Here is a 16,277-nt window from a genome sequence, read left to right on the forward strand (position 1 = left end):
CATCTGCACCCAGCCCTTTTCGCAGTCCTACGGCCTCCGACGGGTAGCTCATATCTGCATGCAGAGCTCTCCGTTATCTGCCACCGAGCACACGGCCTCCTCCAGCGCCCACTGCTCCTTGAAGGCCGGCACGGCGTGGGTCAGCCGCGCATGGCGGAACTCCAGCCACACCCTGGCTCCGACCAGAGTGCAGAAGATGCCCAGGCTGCTGGCCAGACGTTTCCCCTCCACGGCCACCTCCCTCGCCCTGTATATGGCGAGCTTGGCGTAGCCGACGAGCACGTTGACCAGCCCCTGAAGATGTTGGGATCCGTCGCCCTTTGGGTATCCTGCTCTCTCCCCTGCTCTCTCCCCCCTGCTCTCTCTCCCCTGCTCTCTCTCTCCTCCTCTCTCTCTATTTTTTTCGATCAGAGGAAAACAGAAGATGCTCGGTGTAGTCGGCACTTTGCTTCGTTCATCATTTCGGTATTTTTTTAATGCTTTGCTTTATATAACCCCCCCCCCCTTTTTAAATGAAAGATTTCACAAAAGATTTCTCGCTCTACTCTCCTTACCCCTTCCCTCTCTCTCTACCCCCCTCTCTGCCCCCCCTCTCTCTCTACCTTCCTCGCCCTGTATATGGCGAGCTTGGCGTAGCCGAAGAGCACCTTGACCGGCCCCTGAAAATGTTGGGGTCCGTTGCCCTTCGGGTATCCAAAGATGAGGACCGTCGGGGAGATGTGGAGGCTGAACCTTAGGAGGATGTTTCTCAGGACCTTGAACAACGAGTCCAGGCTCTTGCACTCCACGTATTGGTGCGCCACCGTCTCCACTTTACCGCAGGACCGACGCTCCGGGGACATGTCTCTCCCCTGCTGTCTCTCTTTCCCCTGCTCTCTCTCCCACTCTGTTGCTCTCTGTCGAGCTCTTTTTTCTCCTCCCTCCTCTCCCCCACGAGGCTGTAACGATAATTCGATTCGCCAATTAAAATCGGGGTTTTTTTCTTTTACGCTCGTGACGCGTGCGAGGCGCGGGACTCCGTTGGTCGTGCAGTAAATAAATAATTATCGGTCGCCCGCTGCAGATGGTGGACGAGTGGATGGAGAAGGAGGGCCTCCTGGATCCAGAAACAAAGTCCGTCTTCGTCACCTGTGGCGACTGGGACCTCAAAGTGATGTGAGCAACGTGTTATTTGTGCCGGGCGCCGGTGGTAGTTACGCCGCCGCCGCTGCTGCTGCTGCACGTGGCTGCTGCTGCTGCTGCACGTGGCTGCCGCTGCACGTGGCTGCGGTGATCCAGCGCTGTGGAAGCAGCAGCGAGGGTTGGTTGATCACTGCACGGATGTTGTTGTGAAACTCCCCTTCCCGTGGGCATCAAAAGAGGAGCTGTACCCTGGCTTGCCAGGAGAAGCCAGTACAGCATAATGTGGACTCCACCTGTTCCATCTGTATGGGATAGAGTACCTAACCCCGCCGCCATCCGCCCCCCTGGCAAATGTGGGATTCCTCTGGGTGCTCTTCCTTCCACATGTAAATCCTCATTCATTGGCCCAAAACACCTTAATATAGTGAGGACCACAGAGCTTTGCGGGGGGTGGGGGGGGATTTGGCACCGGCTCACCGCCTAGCTGCTGTCTTGCCACTCGTCTGTGGCTTCCTCCTCGTCTGTGGCTTCCTCCTCGTCTGTGGCTTCCTCCTCGTCTGTGGCTTCCTCCTCGTCTGTGGCTTCCTCCTCGTCTGTGGCTTCCTCCTCGTCTGTGGCTTCCTCCTCGTCTGTGGCTTCCTCCTCGTCTGTGGCTTCCTCCTCGTCTGTGGCATCCTCCTCGTCTGTGGCTTCCTCGTCTGTGGCTTCCTCCTCGTCTGTGGCTTCCTCCTCGTCTGTGGCTTCCTCCTCGTCTGTGGCTTCCTCCTCGTCTGTGGCTTCCTCCTCGTCTGTGGCTTCCTCCTCGCGCCCCCGGGTCGTTGTCTCTCGACGCGAGCGAGCGACCGGACAATTTGTGCGGCGGCAGCAGCAGCAGCAGCAGCGCAGTCCAAGGTGGGAAGTGCAATTCAAGTAAACGGCCCCTGGGCAGTGTTTTTAGAGCGACGCGTCCGACCCAAGCCCCCCACTCTTCTCAGCGACCGTTAGCGTCGCCGCGCGGAATAAAAAGTGGCACGGCCCCCGACTTGTATTCCTCGATGCTTATTCCGTGTGTCATGTCGTTGTTGGTCTCAGTGGAACCCATACCTGCTCGAGAGACAGGGCCCTTGCCTATAAACCTTTGGCAGTTTTACCAGCGTTGGTTCGAGCAGGCGTCACCGCTAATGAGACACTGGATGTTGATACACCAATGCAGGGTTCGCTTGTTCTGAATCAATGCTGCTGATTGTATGCAGTGCCGGAAGGCGGCGTGGCTGATGGGATGTGTAAAACAATGCGTGTGTGTTCGAGGTGGAGGTGAATTATCTTCCAATTGATTTTGTTTTTCCTTCAGTGGATCAGTAGAAATCAGCTTTTGGGGGTTGCCATCACAGGTTTTTCAAGTTGATTTTGTTTGAGCGGGCGAGCACCCCGGGAGGCCTTGAGACCCTCGCTGGCAAGGGGGGGGGGGGGCGAGCTGGGTCACGGAGAAGTCGAGAGCGAGAGAACAAAACAGCGCACGGCACCAACGGAGCCCAAACCAACCCAACCCCACCCGCACAGAAACACGGCGTCGTTACAGAAAACAAGACTGCGTATTTTGCGTGGACACGAATGAACACTAAGCTTAAATACGTTCCCCGTTCGCGAAAAATCCGCGCGGACAAATTACAATTTTTTTTTAAAAGGTAATAAAACAACCCCTACCACTCCATAGTAAAACGATCGGTAAAGAAACATTGAAATGGGCTTGTCGTGGTAATCGCCCAGAGTATGTAAACAGACGAGGAGGGTGTGCGTCGGGTAGACGGGGATCCTTTAATCGGGATCTCCTGGGGACCTCTACCATGTTCACCGCAGTGGCTGGAGAGAGGGGGCTCGGGGGGGTGGTCTTGTTGTTCCGCTCTGCTTGGTTTAATTCTGGGCACAATGAGCGTCTCTGTGGGGGGGCCGGGAGGGGGGAGGTTGGGAGGGGGGGGGCGGGGTTACCGGGGACCGGGCCGGGTCCCCGTACCGTCGTGACGAGGCGGCGGCCTTTGTCACTTAACGCTCACGAAAAACGGCCGCTCGCCGTGAGGCACGCACGCTTTACGAGAGCGAGGAGAGGGAGAGAGCGAGGAGAGGGAGAGAGCGAGGAGAGGGAGAGAGCGAGGAGAGAGCGAGGAGAGGGAGAGAGCGAGGAGAGGGAGAGAGCGAGGAGAGAGCGAGGAGAGAGCGAGGAGAGAGCGAGGAGAGAGCGAGGAGAGAGCGAGGAGAGAGCGAGGAGAGAGCGAGGAGAGGGAGAGAGCGAGGAGAGAGCGAGGAGAGAGCGAGGAGAGGGAGAGCGAGGAGAGGGAGAGAGCGAGGAGAGGGAGAGAGCGAGGAGAGGGAGAGAGCGAGGAGAGAGCGAGGAGAGAGCGAGGAGAGAGCGAGGAGAGGGAGAGAGCGAGGAGAGGGAGAGAGCGAGGAGAGGGAGAGAGCGAGGAGAGGGAGAGAGCGAGGAGAGGGAGAGAGCGAGGAGAGAGCGAGGAGAGGGAGAGAGCGAGGAGAGAGCGAGGAGAGGGAGAGAGCGAGGAGAGGGAGAGAGCGAGGAGAGGGAGAGAGCGAGGAGAGGGAGAGAGCGAGGAGAGGGAGAAAACGAGGAGAGGGAGAAAACGAGGAGAGGGAGAGAGCGAGGAGAGAGCGAGGAGAGAGAGCGACGGGAGTGTGTTAGTGTGGTGTTTTCGAAAGTGTGTGTATGAGTCATTGTGTTTACATGGAGGCGGTGTGGGAGAGGGTGTAAATGACATTGTGTGAGTATACGTGTGTGTGTGTGTGAGAGTTGTGGCGAGCTGTAGAGTAGTGGTTAATGCAATGCGTTACCAACCCGGCGGCCTGAGTTTGATTCCCGCTCACGGCCAACATCGGCGACATGTCTGAACCCAGGCTATGCCTCCCCTAAGCCGATTCAGCCTTAATTGAGCACCTGGTGCAAATGGAAAACATCAGCAATGGGAAGACAAAGGTGGCCGGGCGTGGTGCTGGCCACCCACCCCATCGTGTGCCGTGCCGGCCTTCGTAGGTGCTCGCTATCAGCACTTGGCCCAACAGTGTGTGAAGGCTACACGAGGGATCTTTGTCTTTGTAGGTGAGATTGTGTGTGCGTACATCTTTGCGTCTTCATATTCCCTACAAATACGCTGTGAAATATGCAGACTTTTAGCAATTAGCGCTATGTTGTAAGATAAAATAAAATACACAAACCCGTTTTTGTTCGGCTTGAAATAACCTTTAGTGAGCCCCGTCGCTGCATGGGGCTCAAATTAATTTCCTTTCGAAATGAAGATGCGGTGGCATTAACCGTAATAACGCCGTCACGGCCGGTGCCGGGCCATCGCCGTGCGCCCGGGACAGGGCGGTGGGGGGGGGGGGGCCATGCATGCCCGGCGGGAGCCCTCGGTGCCCCTCAAGTCGCGGCAGTGCCGCTTTGCCATCTGTTAAGCCGTCAGCGGCGCGGTTGGCGGCGGGGCGAGCCGGATTAAGATGAACATTTTCCCCCCCACCCCGCCGGCCGGCCGTCGGCCGGCCGGACGGACGGACGGACGGACGGCGTGGCGGGCGCGGCGATGCGCGGCTGAGAGGCGTTTTGTGGTCGCGCACGGCCGACGGCCCGGGCAGCGGTAGATCGCTGCCAGCCGTCTGATCTCATTGCACACGTATTAGGGTCTTAAGTCGGGCGCTTTCATGCCCCGGTGGATCCCGGCTCACTCTCCTCCTCCCCGACGATGCCCCCGTCTCGGCGCGTCGTGTGTGCGCGCGACGGAGCACACGGACGGCGGTGGGAGGGGGGTTTAATAAATTGAAACCGGCGCAAATGAAAATCGGCTTAGCCCCCGGCGATCGGGCCGCCGTCCCTGTTAGCGGGCAGCCAGTGGAACGCTCGGGCCCACAATGGCGAAGCCGCGTGATAACGTTTCGCGCGCGCACGCGCTCGCTCCCTCTCGCCGCGGCCGTCCAAATCCAACAGGCGTAATGCCACTTTTAATCTGCGCGGCCTTTGTGGGCGCCACCTCGCCGCATTACGGTGTCCATTTCCTGCCCCTTTTTCAGCCGGACGGGTCAGTGCGTTTCATAAGGGGTTAACGCAGAAATTCAGAAATCCGCTCTCGGTCCAGAGCGAAACCCGGGCTTCCTTTTGTGTCGGGGAAGGGAAAGCAATCCCGTAAAGTAAATTGTTTTTGTGGCGCGTCGCAAGCACTCCAACACGGAAGCCGTGAACCGCGGTACTCCTGGAATTAATAGAAGTGAGAGTGGGAAAAGGGTTACATTACTCGAAATCCGATATAGAAAACAGAAAATTAAATAGGGACCTGGAGATTAGATATGATATGGAAGGAGCTGGGAGTGTTTTTTTTTCCCGACTGATGTCCGAAGTCTTTTGTTAGAAAGTAAAGAGAAATTGTCACAGTGAATCGTTGCAGTTCATTGCCATAGCACCTTCTTCGTCATCATCATCGTCACCATCATCATCCGTTACAGCAATTGTAACAATTCTCTTTTTACCATTATCGTCATAATCTATTGCCATTTAAATAAATCTCATTCATCATCAAACATCATCGTCATCACCATCACTGGCATTGATTGCAACGAAAACCATTCCCGTTTCATCGCCACCTTCATCACCGCCGTCTACGGCAACACCACGATTCTCTCTTTCTCGCCCTCATCAGTGCCGTGCGGGCACGTGGTTGTCCCCTGCCGGGCAAGGCGCGCGCCCGTCGTATGCGCCGAGCGTTAGGGACAATCACGGCAATGCCCCCTCCGTCATCCTCATCGCCGCCGCCGCGCGCTGACCGCGACGCGATCGCCGGTTCCCGTAGCAGCGCGGCACCTGCCACCGCCTCCACGCAGGGGGAGGAGCGGTCTCGGCACGGCCCGGCAAAGGGCCGTTGCAGACCTCGCCGGCGGCGAGTTCTTTCCGCCGTCGACCGTGGACATATATATTTTAAATATATATTCGCCGCAGATTAAAGAACGTTCCTCGTAATGGCTCCGTTTGTTTTCGGGAACTCGGTGGTGGGGGGGGGGGGCGGGAAGGCACAGAACAGGAGGGGGGTGGGCGGGGGGGGAGACAGGTGACCTGAGCTGAGGGCACAGCTAATGTTCTGCTCATCGCCATTAATAATTGATCAAATGCGGCTGTAAATTGATGAAGCAACGCGGATAAATAAGAGACACGATAGTTTATTAAGCAGAGCTATAAAGAGCGGGCTTCCTGCAGCAGGCTGTAAATTAAACTAAATAGAGGTTAAGGAATGCCGCATAATTACACCATTTTTAAGCACTGTGGCTTTTGCTAATGTACTTGTTATTTTTTTAATGCAACATAATTTAAAGGTCATAAAATAAATACTGCCTCATCGCACCTGGACACTAAGCACTTTTGCATCTTGTGTGTTTTTTTATATTATCGTTCCAAATTGGTTTATGGTTAATAACACGCCAGAGTGCTGGGCTATTTGCAAACATATCATTTGCAGCTTAGTGCAGTTACTTTGATTTGGACGCGTTCTAACGGGGGAGTTTAAACATCTAACGCCGCTCTGAATTTTTTTTTATTATTCTCGCTCTCTCTTTCAATCTCTTGTCGGCCGGATTATCCAGGCTGCCGGGACAATGCAGCCACTTAAATCTGCAGCCGAGGGACTGCTACCGCTCGTGGATCAACATTAAGAAGGTACGAGCGAACGAGAGAACGACAATTAAGGGCGCTCGGTGTCGCGGCGTCCAGCTTAGCGCGCTGCCAGCATCGCCGGCGCTCTCCCGTTCTCGCCGGCCGGCCGGCGTGCTGCCCCGCGACGTTCACGTATTCACGCCGTCTGCTTGCGTGCGCGCGCCTGTGTGTGTATGTACATACGTGGGAAGCGGTGGCGTAGTGGTTAGCGAGCTGCGCTGTGAACCCGGCGAGTTTGATTCCTGCCTGCGGACAACGGCGTTGACGGGTATCTGAACCGGTCGTGTTCCTCCCCTAGGTTGGCCAAGCCTCCAATGAGGACCTGCCGCAGTTTATTAACATCAGTATCGGGGAGACAAAGGTGACCGGGCGTGGTGCTGGCCACCCGCCCCCTCGTGTACCGTGCCGGCCTTCGTAGGTGCTCGCTTAACCGCACTTGCCCGCTACCCGCACTTGCCCCAACAGTCTGTTAAAGGGTATACGGGGGATCTTTGGAATATGTGTTTGGTGCGGTTTTATTTTTTAACTAAACTTTATTTTTAGTGGGCTTTGCCGACTAAGGGGGCGTGACAACGCCGACGTTGCAATCCGAAGCGTTGGCGCTGGCCGCCCTCCTCCCCGCCGTGCCTCAAATGAACGCCGGGCACGGCGGCGGGAGCTGGCATTGTCGTGAGTGGCGTTCACTGGCGATCGGCGGGCAGTCCGGCGTGCGGATCGTGCCGGGGTTGTTGTTCTTCATTCTCAAACAGCCGGTGTTGCGTTACAAAGCGCGCGCGTGTGTGTGCGTGCATACGTGCGCGCGTGGGGCAACTGCTTGCGGTCGTCGAGGCCGCCCACCGCACACTCCTCGACGCAGAAAGATTCCGCTCGGAGCGAGGAGCGCGGCTCGGAGCGAGGAGCGCGGCTCGGAGCGAGGAGCGCGGCTCTACCCGACCGTGCGCCGGCACGGGGCCACGAGCTTCTTTCAAAAGCCGTCGAATCCCGCGGCGTTGAGAACGCGTCCGCTTTCATCCGCTGTTAGGCTCCTTGATTCCTTAGCAGTCCGCTGCGAGTAACGTTGGGCCTAATCGACTCGTGAGCCGTGTGATTATCACGGTGGAGCGCGGCTCTGGCTACACCGGCAGCAAATGTCACGGCGTTAGCCGTTGTAAAGGCAACCGTACAAGTGGTGGGTCCGTAAATTGTTCACGTTAAATTTCCAAACTGAGATGGAGTGGTAGCGCAGCGGATAGCGCACTGCGCTCGGAGCCCAGCGACCGGCCACAGCTCGTGTCGGCGGAGAATTATGTCAAGGCACACTAACCGGCGTGGTGAAGTATGGTCCAACAAACCCCCTTACCAACATAGTTTGGGGGTACCATTCTTCCAGAAATGAGCTGTAAAAGGTTTTTTACTTAGTTTTTGAATCGTGGATGATCTCTGGTTGTGGTGTGCTGCACGCGCGAGTAAATGCCACCCTGAACTCGCCTCCGTCTCAACATTGACGTGCTCAGCAGCTACGCATCAGGCCATGGAAAACACAACACTAACGAGACATTCACCACCAAATCCGCCCCGAGCCAAAGTGGCAAATGCACAGCCACGAAGGCAAATCCGTACAGGCCTGAAACCAATGGTAACTCGCGAACCAAAAGACATCGCTTTCAACATCGAAAACAAAACCGGAATCCCGGCGTGCCGTGCGTGTCGACATCGCCATCGTTGCGAGCGCCCTGCACACCGGCCCCGTGGAAGGCACCGGGTCAAGGGGTGGGGGGGGGGGAGGCGGGTGTGGAGGCGGGCACCGGAAGGGCAAGAAGGGCAACACGGTGACCGTCTCGTGTCCCCGTGTTGCCACGGACAGTGCTCACCTCCGATTAGCACGGATGGCTACGTACGGTGCGAAAGAAGTTCAACGTACGTACGTACAACTTCACAGCGACGCCCGCTCCGGTCGGAGGAGGCCCCGTGCGGGGGGGGGGATGGGAGAGCGCGACAGGACGCCCGCGTCGATCGCGCGCATTTAAAAACGCGCCTGACGCGCCCATCATTTATCAGCTGCGCGATTAGCTTTGCCCTGCCGATTAGCGGCATTGTACCGCCACACACCCCCGGCCCTTTCTCTCCGGCCACGTCAAACAGAAATCCGTCACAAGGGCCTGGGCAGGGGTCAAAGGCTCGGGTCGCCAGGCCCATCGATCCATATTGATGCCCGCTTGTGTCAGGGCGGCCGTGGCAGAAGGGAGCTGTGCCTGGTTTGGGGATTTTGCCCTTAGATACGAGGGCCGAAGGCAATCGCGGAGGGAGGAGGGAGGGAGGGAGAGGAAAAAAAACAGCTCGCTTGTTCTCAAATCCCATCCCAATCCATCCATCCACCCGGCACGCGGGAGGCACATGAGTGAGCTTAGAGGTGCAGGAGAAATCCGTTCTTTGTTATCCATCATCCGCTCGGCCCTCGAACAGAGTCGCCCAACTGTGAACGTGGCGGCGGTGTGTTGCGCGCGTGTCTGTGCGTGCGTTTATCCCGAGCGCCTCCGAGTGGGCTTTGTTGCGTCCGCGTTGGTGCGTCGGTGCGCGCTCTCTCTCGCGCTCTCTCTCGCTCTCTCTCGCGCTCTCTCTCTCGCTCTCTCTCTCGCTCTCTCTCTCTCGCTCTCTCTCGCGCTCTCTCTCGCGCTCTCTCTCTCGCTCTCTCTCTCGTTCTCTCTCTCGTTCTCTCTCTCGCGCGCTCTCTCTCGCTCTCTCTCTCGTTCTCTCTCTCGTTCTCTCTCTCGTTCTCTCTCTCGCGCGCTCTCTCTCGTTCTCTCTCTCGCTCTCTCTCTCGCTCTCTCGCTCTCTCTCAGGTGTCTTTGTAAAAGTTTCGACATTTTCCTTCACCGGATTCTTTTATTTCTGTTGTAAACAACGCGGCGTCGTTACGCTTTCTCCGGCCGCGGCGGCAGTTTGAAAATACCACAGTTTGAAGCCCACAACCTACGCGCTTATTGTGCTTGTTATTACCGGGGAAACCGAGACGTTCAAACCGAACACGCGACCGCAGGGCACGATGGCATCGGGGGGCGGGGGGGTGGTGGGGAAAGCATGGGGCACGGGTGTAGGCATGGGGGGAGGGGAGGAGCTCATCCCACCGTCCCCCCGTGGCCACAAACACGCCCCCCCCCCTTCTCCCTAACAAATCCTCGTGTCACAGCGTCTTGCTCCTCAGCGGTCCCCCCACCCCCCATCACTGACACCGTGGGCCCCCCACTTAATTCGTATACCCATCGCTGATATTGTAATTACACTTGCTGAATATCCAATCTGAAATGGCCCCTCGTGGTTGATCGCGTAATTCCCATTATGCTGCTTGATGGATAAAAAAATGAATTCATTGGGGGTCCAGTCCACAAAGATGGGTGGTGGCTTTCTGAGGTGTTGTGGTTCAGCGGTGGTTGTGGTGAGGCTACCGTGGTGTGGCTGCCGCAACGGTCGTGGCTGGTGCGGGCTTTTTGGCCAGGGTGTCCTGACGCGGTCGCTGGACCGGCAGTGGCTGTGGATAGGGCACGGTGTAGTTGCGATGGTTGTGGCGGTGATGTGTTGTGTCTGTGATGATGGTTGTGTCTGTGGTGATGGTTGTGGCTGGGATGATGGTTGTTGCTGGGGTGATGGTTGTGGCTGGGATGATGGTTGTGGCTGGGGTGATGGTTGTGGCTGGGATGATGGTAGTGTCTGGGTGATGGTTGTGTCTGTGGTGATGGTTGTGTCTGTCGTGATGGTTGTGTCTGGGGTGATGGTTGTGTCTGTCGTGATGGTTGTGTCTGTCGTGATGGTTGTGTCTGGGATGATGGTTGTGTCTGTGGTGATGGTTGTGTCTGGGATGATGGTTGTGTCTGTGGTGATGGTTGTGTCTGTCGTGATGGTTGTGTCTGTCGTGATGGTTGTATCTGGGGTGATGGTTGTGGCTGGGGTGATGGTTGTGTCTGGGGTGATGGTTGTGTCTGGGGTGATGGTTGTGGCTGGGGTGATGGTTGTGGCTGGGTGATGGTTGTGGCTGGGTGATGGTTGTGGCTGGGGTGATGGTTGTGTCTGTCGTGATGGTTGTGTCTGGGGTGATGGTTGTGGCTGGGGTGATGGTTGTGTCTGTCGTGATGGTTGTGTCTGGGGTGATGGTTGTGTCTGGGGTGATGGTTGTGGCTGGGATGATGGTTGTGGCTGGGATGATGGTTGTGGCTGTGGTGATGGTTGTGTCTGTCGTGATGGTTGTGTCTGGGGTGATGGTTGTGTCTGGGGTGATGGTTGTGGCTGGGATGATGGTTGTGTCTGTGGTGATGGTTGTGGCTGGGATGATGGTTGTGTCTGGGATGATGGTTGTGGCTGGGGTGATGGTTGTGGCTGGATGATGGTTGTGTCTGTGGTGATGGTTGTGTCTGGGGTGATGGTTGTGGCTGGGGTGATGGTTGTGTCTGTCGTGATGGTTGTGTCTGGGATGATGGTTGTGTCTGTGGTGATGGTTGTGGCTGGGGTGATGGTTGTGTCTGTCGTGATGGTTGTGTCTGGGGTGATGGTTGTGTCTGGGATGATGGTTGTGGCTGCGATGATGGTTGTGGCTGGGATGATGGTTGTGGCTGTGGTGATGGTTGTGTCTGTGGTGATGGTTGTGGCTGGGATGATGGATGTGGCTGGGATGATGGATGTGGCTGGGATGATGGTTGTGGCTGTGGTGATGGTTGTGTCTGTCGTGATGGTTGTGGCTGGGATGATGGTTGTGTCTGGGGTGATGGTTGTGGCTGGGATGATGGTTGTGGCTGGGGTGATGGTTGTGTCTGTGGTGATGGTTGTGTCTGGGGTGATGGTTGTGGCTGGGATGATGGTTGTGGCTGTGGTGATGGTTGTGTCTGTCGTGATGGTTGTGGCTGAGATGATGGTTGTGTCTGGGGTGATGGTTGTGGCTTGGATGATGGTTGTGGCTGGGGTGATGGTTGTGTCTGGGTGATGGTTGTGTCTGGGGTGATGGTTGTGTCTGGGGTGATGGTTGTGGCTGGGATGATGGTTGTGGCTGGGGTGATGGTTGTGTCTGGGGTGATGGTTGTGTCTGTCGTGATGGTTGTGTCTGGGGTGATGGTTGTGTCTGGGGTGATGGTTGTGTCTGGGGTGATGGTTGTGGCTGGGATGATGGTTGTGTCTGTGGTGATGGTTGTGGCTGGGTTGATGGTTGTGTCTGTGGTGATGGTTGTGGTCGGGGTGATGGTTGTGTCTGGGGTATTGGTTGTGGCTAGGATGAAGGTTGTGGCTCGGATGATGGTTGTGGCTGGGATGATACTTGCGTCTGGGGTGATGGTTGTGGCCGGGGTAGTGGGTGTGGTAATCATTGGGCGTCTGGGCCGCACGTTTACCGGCCAGCCCAGGCGTGCCGGGCGGGCTGGCCGTGGAGCTGGCACTGATGAGGAGATGACGGCGCTGGGCCAGGCGGCGCTGGGGGTGATGGATAATGGGCGTGGGTACCGGGGTCCCTGGCGGCCCCCCCCCCGACCCTCCGCGTGTGCGGGCGTGGAGCCTGCATACAGTAAACCGCTTTAACCACCTTTAATAAACATTGGACACGCCGGGCTGACCGCCGTGTTAAAAGGTTCCCTCCCCCGGGGACGGCGAACTTAGACAGCCGTGCAGAATCGGAAATGGGCTTTTCGACGCTCCAAAGACGGACGCTTTTGTCGGCGCTGTCCGGCCGCGAGCGGTGGCCTAGGGAGAGGGGGGGGGGGGGCTCCCTCTAACGAGCCGACTGATATTGGTGCCACCTGGCCCCCCCCCTCTCTCTCCGAGGGCCAAGCCGGCCGGGCCGCCGCAGCTTGTGGGGGCGGCGAGGGCTGGCGGGTGGCGAGCGAGCGAGCAGGGGTCTTTGTTTACGGTGCGCTCGTTCGCAAACAAGTTTTGCTTTGATTTGCCAGCTTTTTTATTACTATGACTGAGGAATGCATCTGGAGCAGATTGCACGCGTTAATGATTGCATATGCCCGCTTCTGCCGCCGTGCGTGAACACATCTGCCAAGCGGATTTTTAGAAAAACGAAACGCGCTGCCGGGTGTGCCGGGTGCGGTGGGATTTTTTGTTGTTGTTGCAAGGGGCCGTGGAGGAAAACTTGCGCGCGCCTGCGAACGTTGCCACGGGGAACATTTTAAGGGGTCGCGTACGGTTTGGGTGTTTCTGGATTAATTTTTAGGATAAACAATCGCCCCGCCGCCGTGGTGGCTGCAGATGCATCGGCGGGAGATGTTTGTCATTCCACTTACGGGCTCGAGAGCAAACCAGAAGGCAACGCCAGGGTTTAGTATTCCTCTCAATTCACAGCGCATTGTCAATCTACTGGATGAAGATCTGCTCCTCCTCCCCCCCCCCACCATGCCGTGCCGGGTCGTGGCGATTGTGTGACCATACTTCACCACACCGCTCAGAGTGGGTTTGATCAAGGTGTGTTCAGGATTAGCTAAATAACAAAATTCGGCAAAAATACATAAGCCTTCTCATAATATATATTTATTTTAAGGTGGCATAACCTGACCTTGGAGAGTGGTCAGAAACTGTTGAAAGGAGTGGTTGGGGGTTATGATTGTCCGCAAGATATATTGATCGATGGACGGCTTCTTCGCTCGGTGCTCTTTGCCCTCCGTTCGTCGGTCGCTACTCCGACCAAGAGGCTGCGGTCTGTCTTGTAGTGGAAAAAATAAAATTCGTCGAATGCAAACCGACCCCGTCGAAAACTTTCCCATCGATCTCAGAACTTTTCTTGCCATCCCAGAAGTCACTTGCTCGCCCCTGCAACACGCAACACCGAAGAAGAAGAAGAAGAATCAACGAGGGGTGTTTATTCGCCATGCCGCTTTCAATTCCAGAAGAAAAAGGGAGAACGAGGATGAGTCACCGGACGAGTCTCCGGACGCGCACGCTCGCCTTCCCGCGTGCGCGGCCGTGGAGGCGAGACGGCTGGATGTGACACAACACCACGGGGACATTAAGAGGGCGGGGAGCGTGGGCCCGTGTTTGGAGTGTGCCGTGAGACGCGGGCGGTGTCACAATATTGCGAAAGGCTCCGCAATGTTTCGGCGCGGCTTGCGCTGTCCGCGGCCACCGAGCGGCGGTGTCAGGAGACGTCGCGGCCCACGCAAAAACAATTCCCTCCCAGAGTGCCGAGCGGCGGTTGTGGGGGGGGGTCGGTGTCTGCGACGGTACGGCGATCGGCCTGGCAGCAACTCGCTTCGCTTTCCGCATTTTACTCGGCCCAGGGCCGGTTCAGATATTCATCGCCGTTGTTGGCCGTGAGTGGGAATCGGGTCGCTGGGTACGTGTAGCGCAACTCGCTGACCATTACGCTACCGCTTCGCACATCAACACAACGCACGCATGCGCACACACGCGCACGCACACACGAACACAATCGTGCGCGCATAATGCATGCTCGCACACAATACGCACGCACGCAATTACGCGCCCGTGCACAGATGCACACCGCCACGTGCGCACGTACACATCGACACAATGCCCACACACACACACGCACACTAACCTCGCATCCAGCGGTCGATTTTTCTGTCTCGGGGTCAGAGCGTGAGATGCACGCTCTACATCGGTGCAATTCACGTTATGTGCTTGCTAAGCCTATTATCCGCCCGCTTGAATTTTATAAAAATCTGGCCCGAAGCAATTGAAACAAGCAGCAGGGGGAGAAATGGATTGGAGGGTTTTCTCAGCCGCAAATAAATTTTGTCTGTAATGTACCCTGATCCGCTCGTTTTGAATTAGGGCTGTGCCTAAGTGGCGTTTCCCCCCCACCCCACACGCCCCCCCCCCCCCCCCCCCGGCACGCGTTGTCTGGCAGGTGTACGCCGCCTCCGCCGGCCGCTACGCCAAGGGCATCGCCGACATGATGGCGGGGCTCAACCTGCAACACGAGGGACGTCTGCACAGCGGGATAGGTGAGTGTCTCTGTCATCGCCCGCCGCCCCTCCCCCCAACGAGAGCGGCCGACTCGGCGAGGCCGTCGTAGGTTCCCGCCCGAGTTTGCCGGGTCGGGGATCGTGGCCGCCGGCCCGCCGGCCCGCTGGAGCCCGCGGCGGCCACCGGAGGCGGCTCGTGAGAGGCCCCTGGTGACAAGGCGGCCGAACTGCGGGTCCGCGCTCGTCACGATCCGAATGAGAGTCTTCATTCAGGCTGCAGGAGGAATTCCGCTGAGCTATGAAGCTTCTTTTTTTGAACAGATGTTCAGTTTGGGGCGGGTCAACGAGTTATGACGGCACACAAAAAACAACAATAGGAGTGCAAAATAGAACAAGTCGCTCACTATAAATAATACGTAAATAAATCACTACAATTTTTTTTCCTTTTAATAAACAATGCTGCACGCTGTCACTTTTGTTTACTTTCGTCAGTGTCCACTAATTTTCTTAATATTGGGTTTATTTCCCTCCCCCCCGAACTGTCGCTGGTTCGTAATGCGTCGTGAGGTTTGTTTCCCCATCTTCACCCGGTGGGTTCCACATCAGCCACCCCCCCTCACCGAGCCCAGCCTGCTCACTCGAGACGACCCCGAGTGACGCACCTCTGAGCTGCAGTCGGCACTGAGGCACCCTCGCTGTAAACTTTGGCCTCTCCTGAGAGCACGGTGCCGCGTCAGAAGACGTTGTCTCTAGATGACGTTATTTATAAATCACGTTTATTTCTAAATAACGTTGATGCTAAATAGCGTCTTCTGTGTTTATACGCAACTGGATTTAAATTCACAACTGTATAGTTTTTCATATTCTGAGCTCTTTCGGTAAAGTCACGTTGAAGGGAAACAATAAAATAATAAAATATATATAAAACAATAAAAATTCTCACGACGTTTCGACCATAACACGACCGTTTGTGTTATGGTCGAAACGTCGTGAGAATTTTTATTGTTTTATATATATTTTATTATTTTATTGTTTCCCTTCAACGTGACTTTACCGAAAGAGCTAAGAATATGAATTACTGCAGTCACGAAAGCTTTAAATCAAAATTTTATATAGTTTTTAGTTATTTTTTAACACCTTCATCACAAGGTGTATCTTTGCGAGCGCAGCCAGCATCGGCGCTTGCGACGTGCGATTGCTGGCGTGCGGTTCCGAACGGGGCGCGGGGGCACGGCTATCGGGCAAATCATCCTCCGCGTTCCACGATCACGGGGAGTGCCACGCACCACGATCGTGGGGAGTGCCACGCACCACGATCGCGAGAGTGCCACGCACCACGATCGCGGGGAGTGCCACGCCAGTCCTTCCATCGGCACCGCGAGCGGCCGCGCTCGCGGTGTCGAGATTTCCCACCCTGTCACCACAAGGCTGTTCATTCCCAGCGCAGACTGGGGGGCTCGGTGGAAACCCCCCTCCCGCCACTGCTCCCCACACCCCCCCCCCCAGCGCCACCGTGACCTCTACCCGCTGTTTGGGCGACGGCGCGAGCGGCTTAAACGGCCAATTTGTCACCGGACGCTCTCCGGGTAATGGCCGCTCGC

The 16,277-nt window shown here is 56.5% G+C and overlaps 1 protein-coding gene and 1 long non-coding RNA gene across 7 annotated transcripts in view; both read left to right on the forward strand.

The window, feature by feature from the left end:
* Window positions 1–16,277, forward strand: part of LOC142929810 (uncharacterized) — a 147,946-nt gene that overhangs the window by 84,084 nt on the left and 47,585 nt on the right. The gene's annotated exons all lie outside the window — the stretch shown is intronic.
* Window positions 1–16,277, forward strand: part of ERI3 (ERI1 exoribonuclease family member 3) — a 45,742-nt gene that overhangs the window by 15,638 nt on the left and 13,827 nt on the right. For 4 of the 6 annotated variants that reach the window (XM_076071817.1, XM_032965959.2, XM_032965962.2 and 1 more), the window contains 3 exons: window positions 1,064–1,155; window positions 6,724–6,796; window positions 14,619–14,715. In XM_076071817.1, the coding sequence (XP_075927932.1) occupies window positions 1,064–1,155; window positions 6,724–6,796; window positions 14,619–14,715 (262 nt within the window). The remainder of the gene's footprint in view (window positions 1–1,063; window positions 1,156–6,723; window positions 6,797–14,618; window positions 14,716–16,277) is intronic. The other 2 variants (XM_032965961.2, XM_076071816.1) reach the window with 2 other exon arrangements.

This window comes from Petromyzon marinus, chromosome 35 (genome assembly GCF_048934315.1).
Source record: "Petromyzon marinus isolate PM22_M1 ecotype Great Lakes invasive population chromosome 35, UKy_Petmar_22M1.pri1.0, whole genome shotgun sequence".
NCBI classification, from domain to species: domain Eukaryota; kingdom Metazoa; phylum Chordata; class Hyperoartia; order Petromyzontiformes; family Petromyzontidae; genus Petromyzon; species Petromyzon marinus.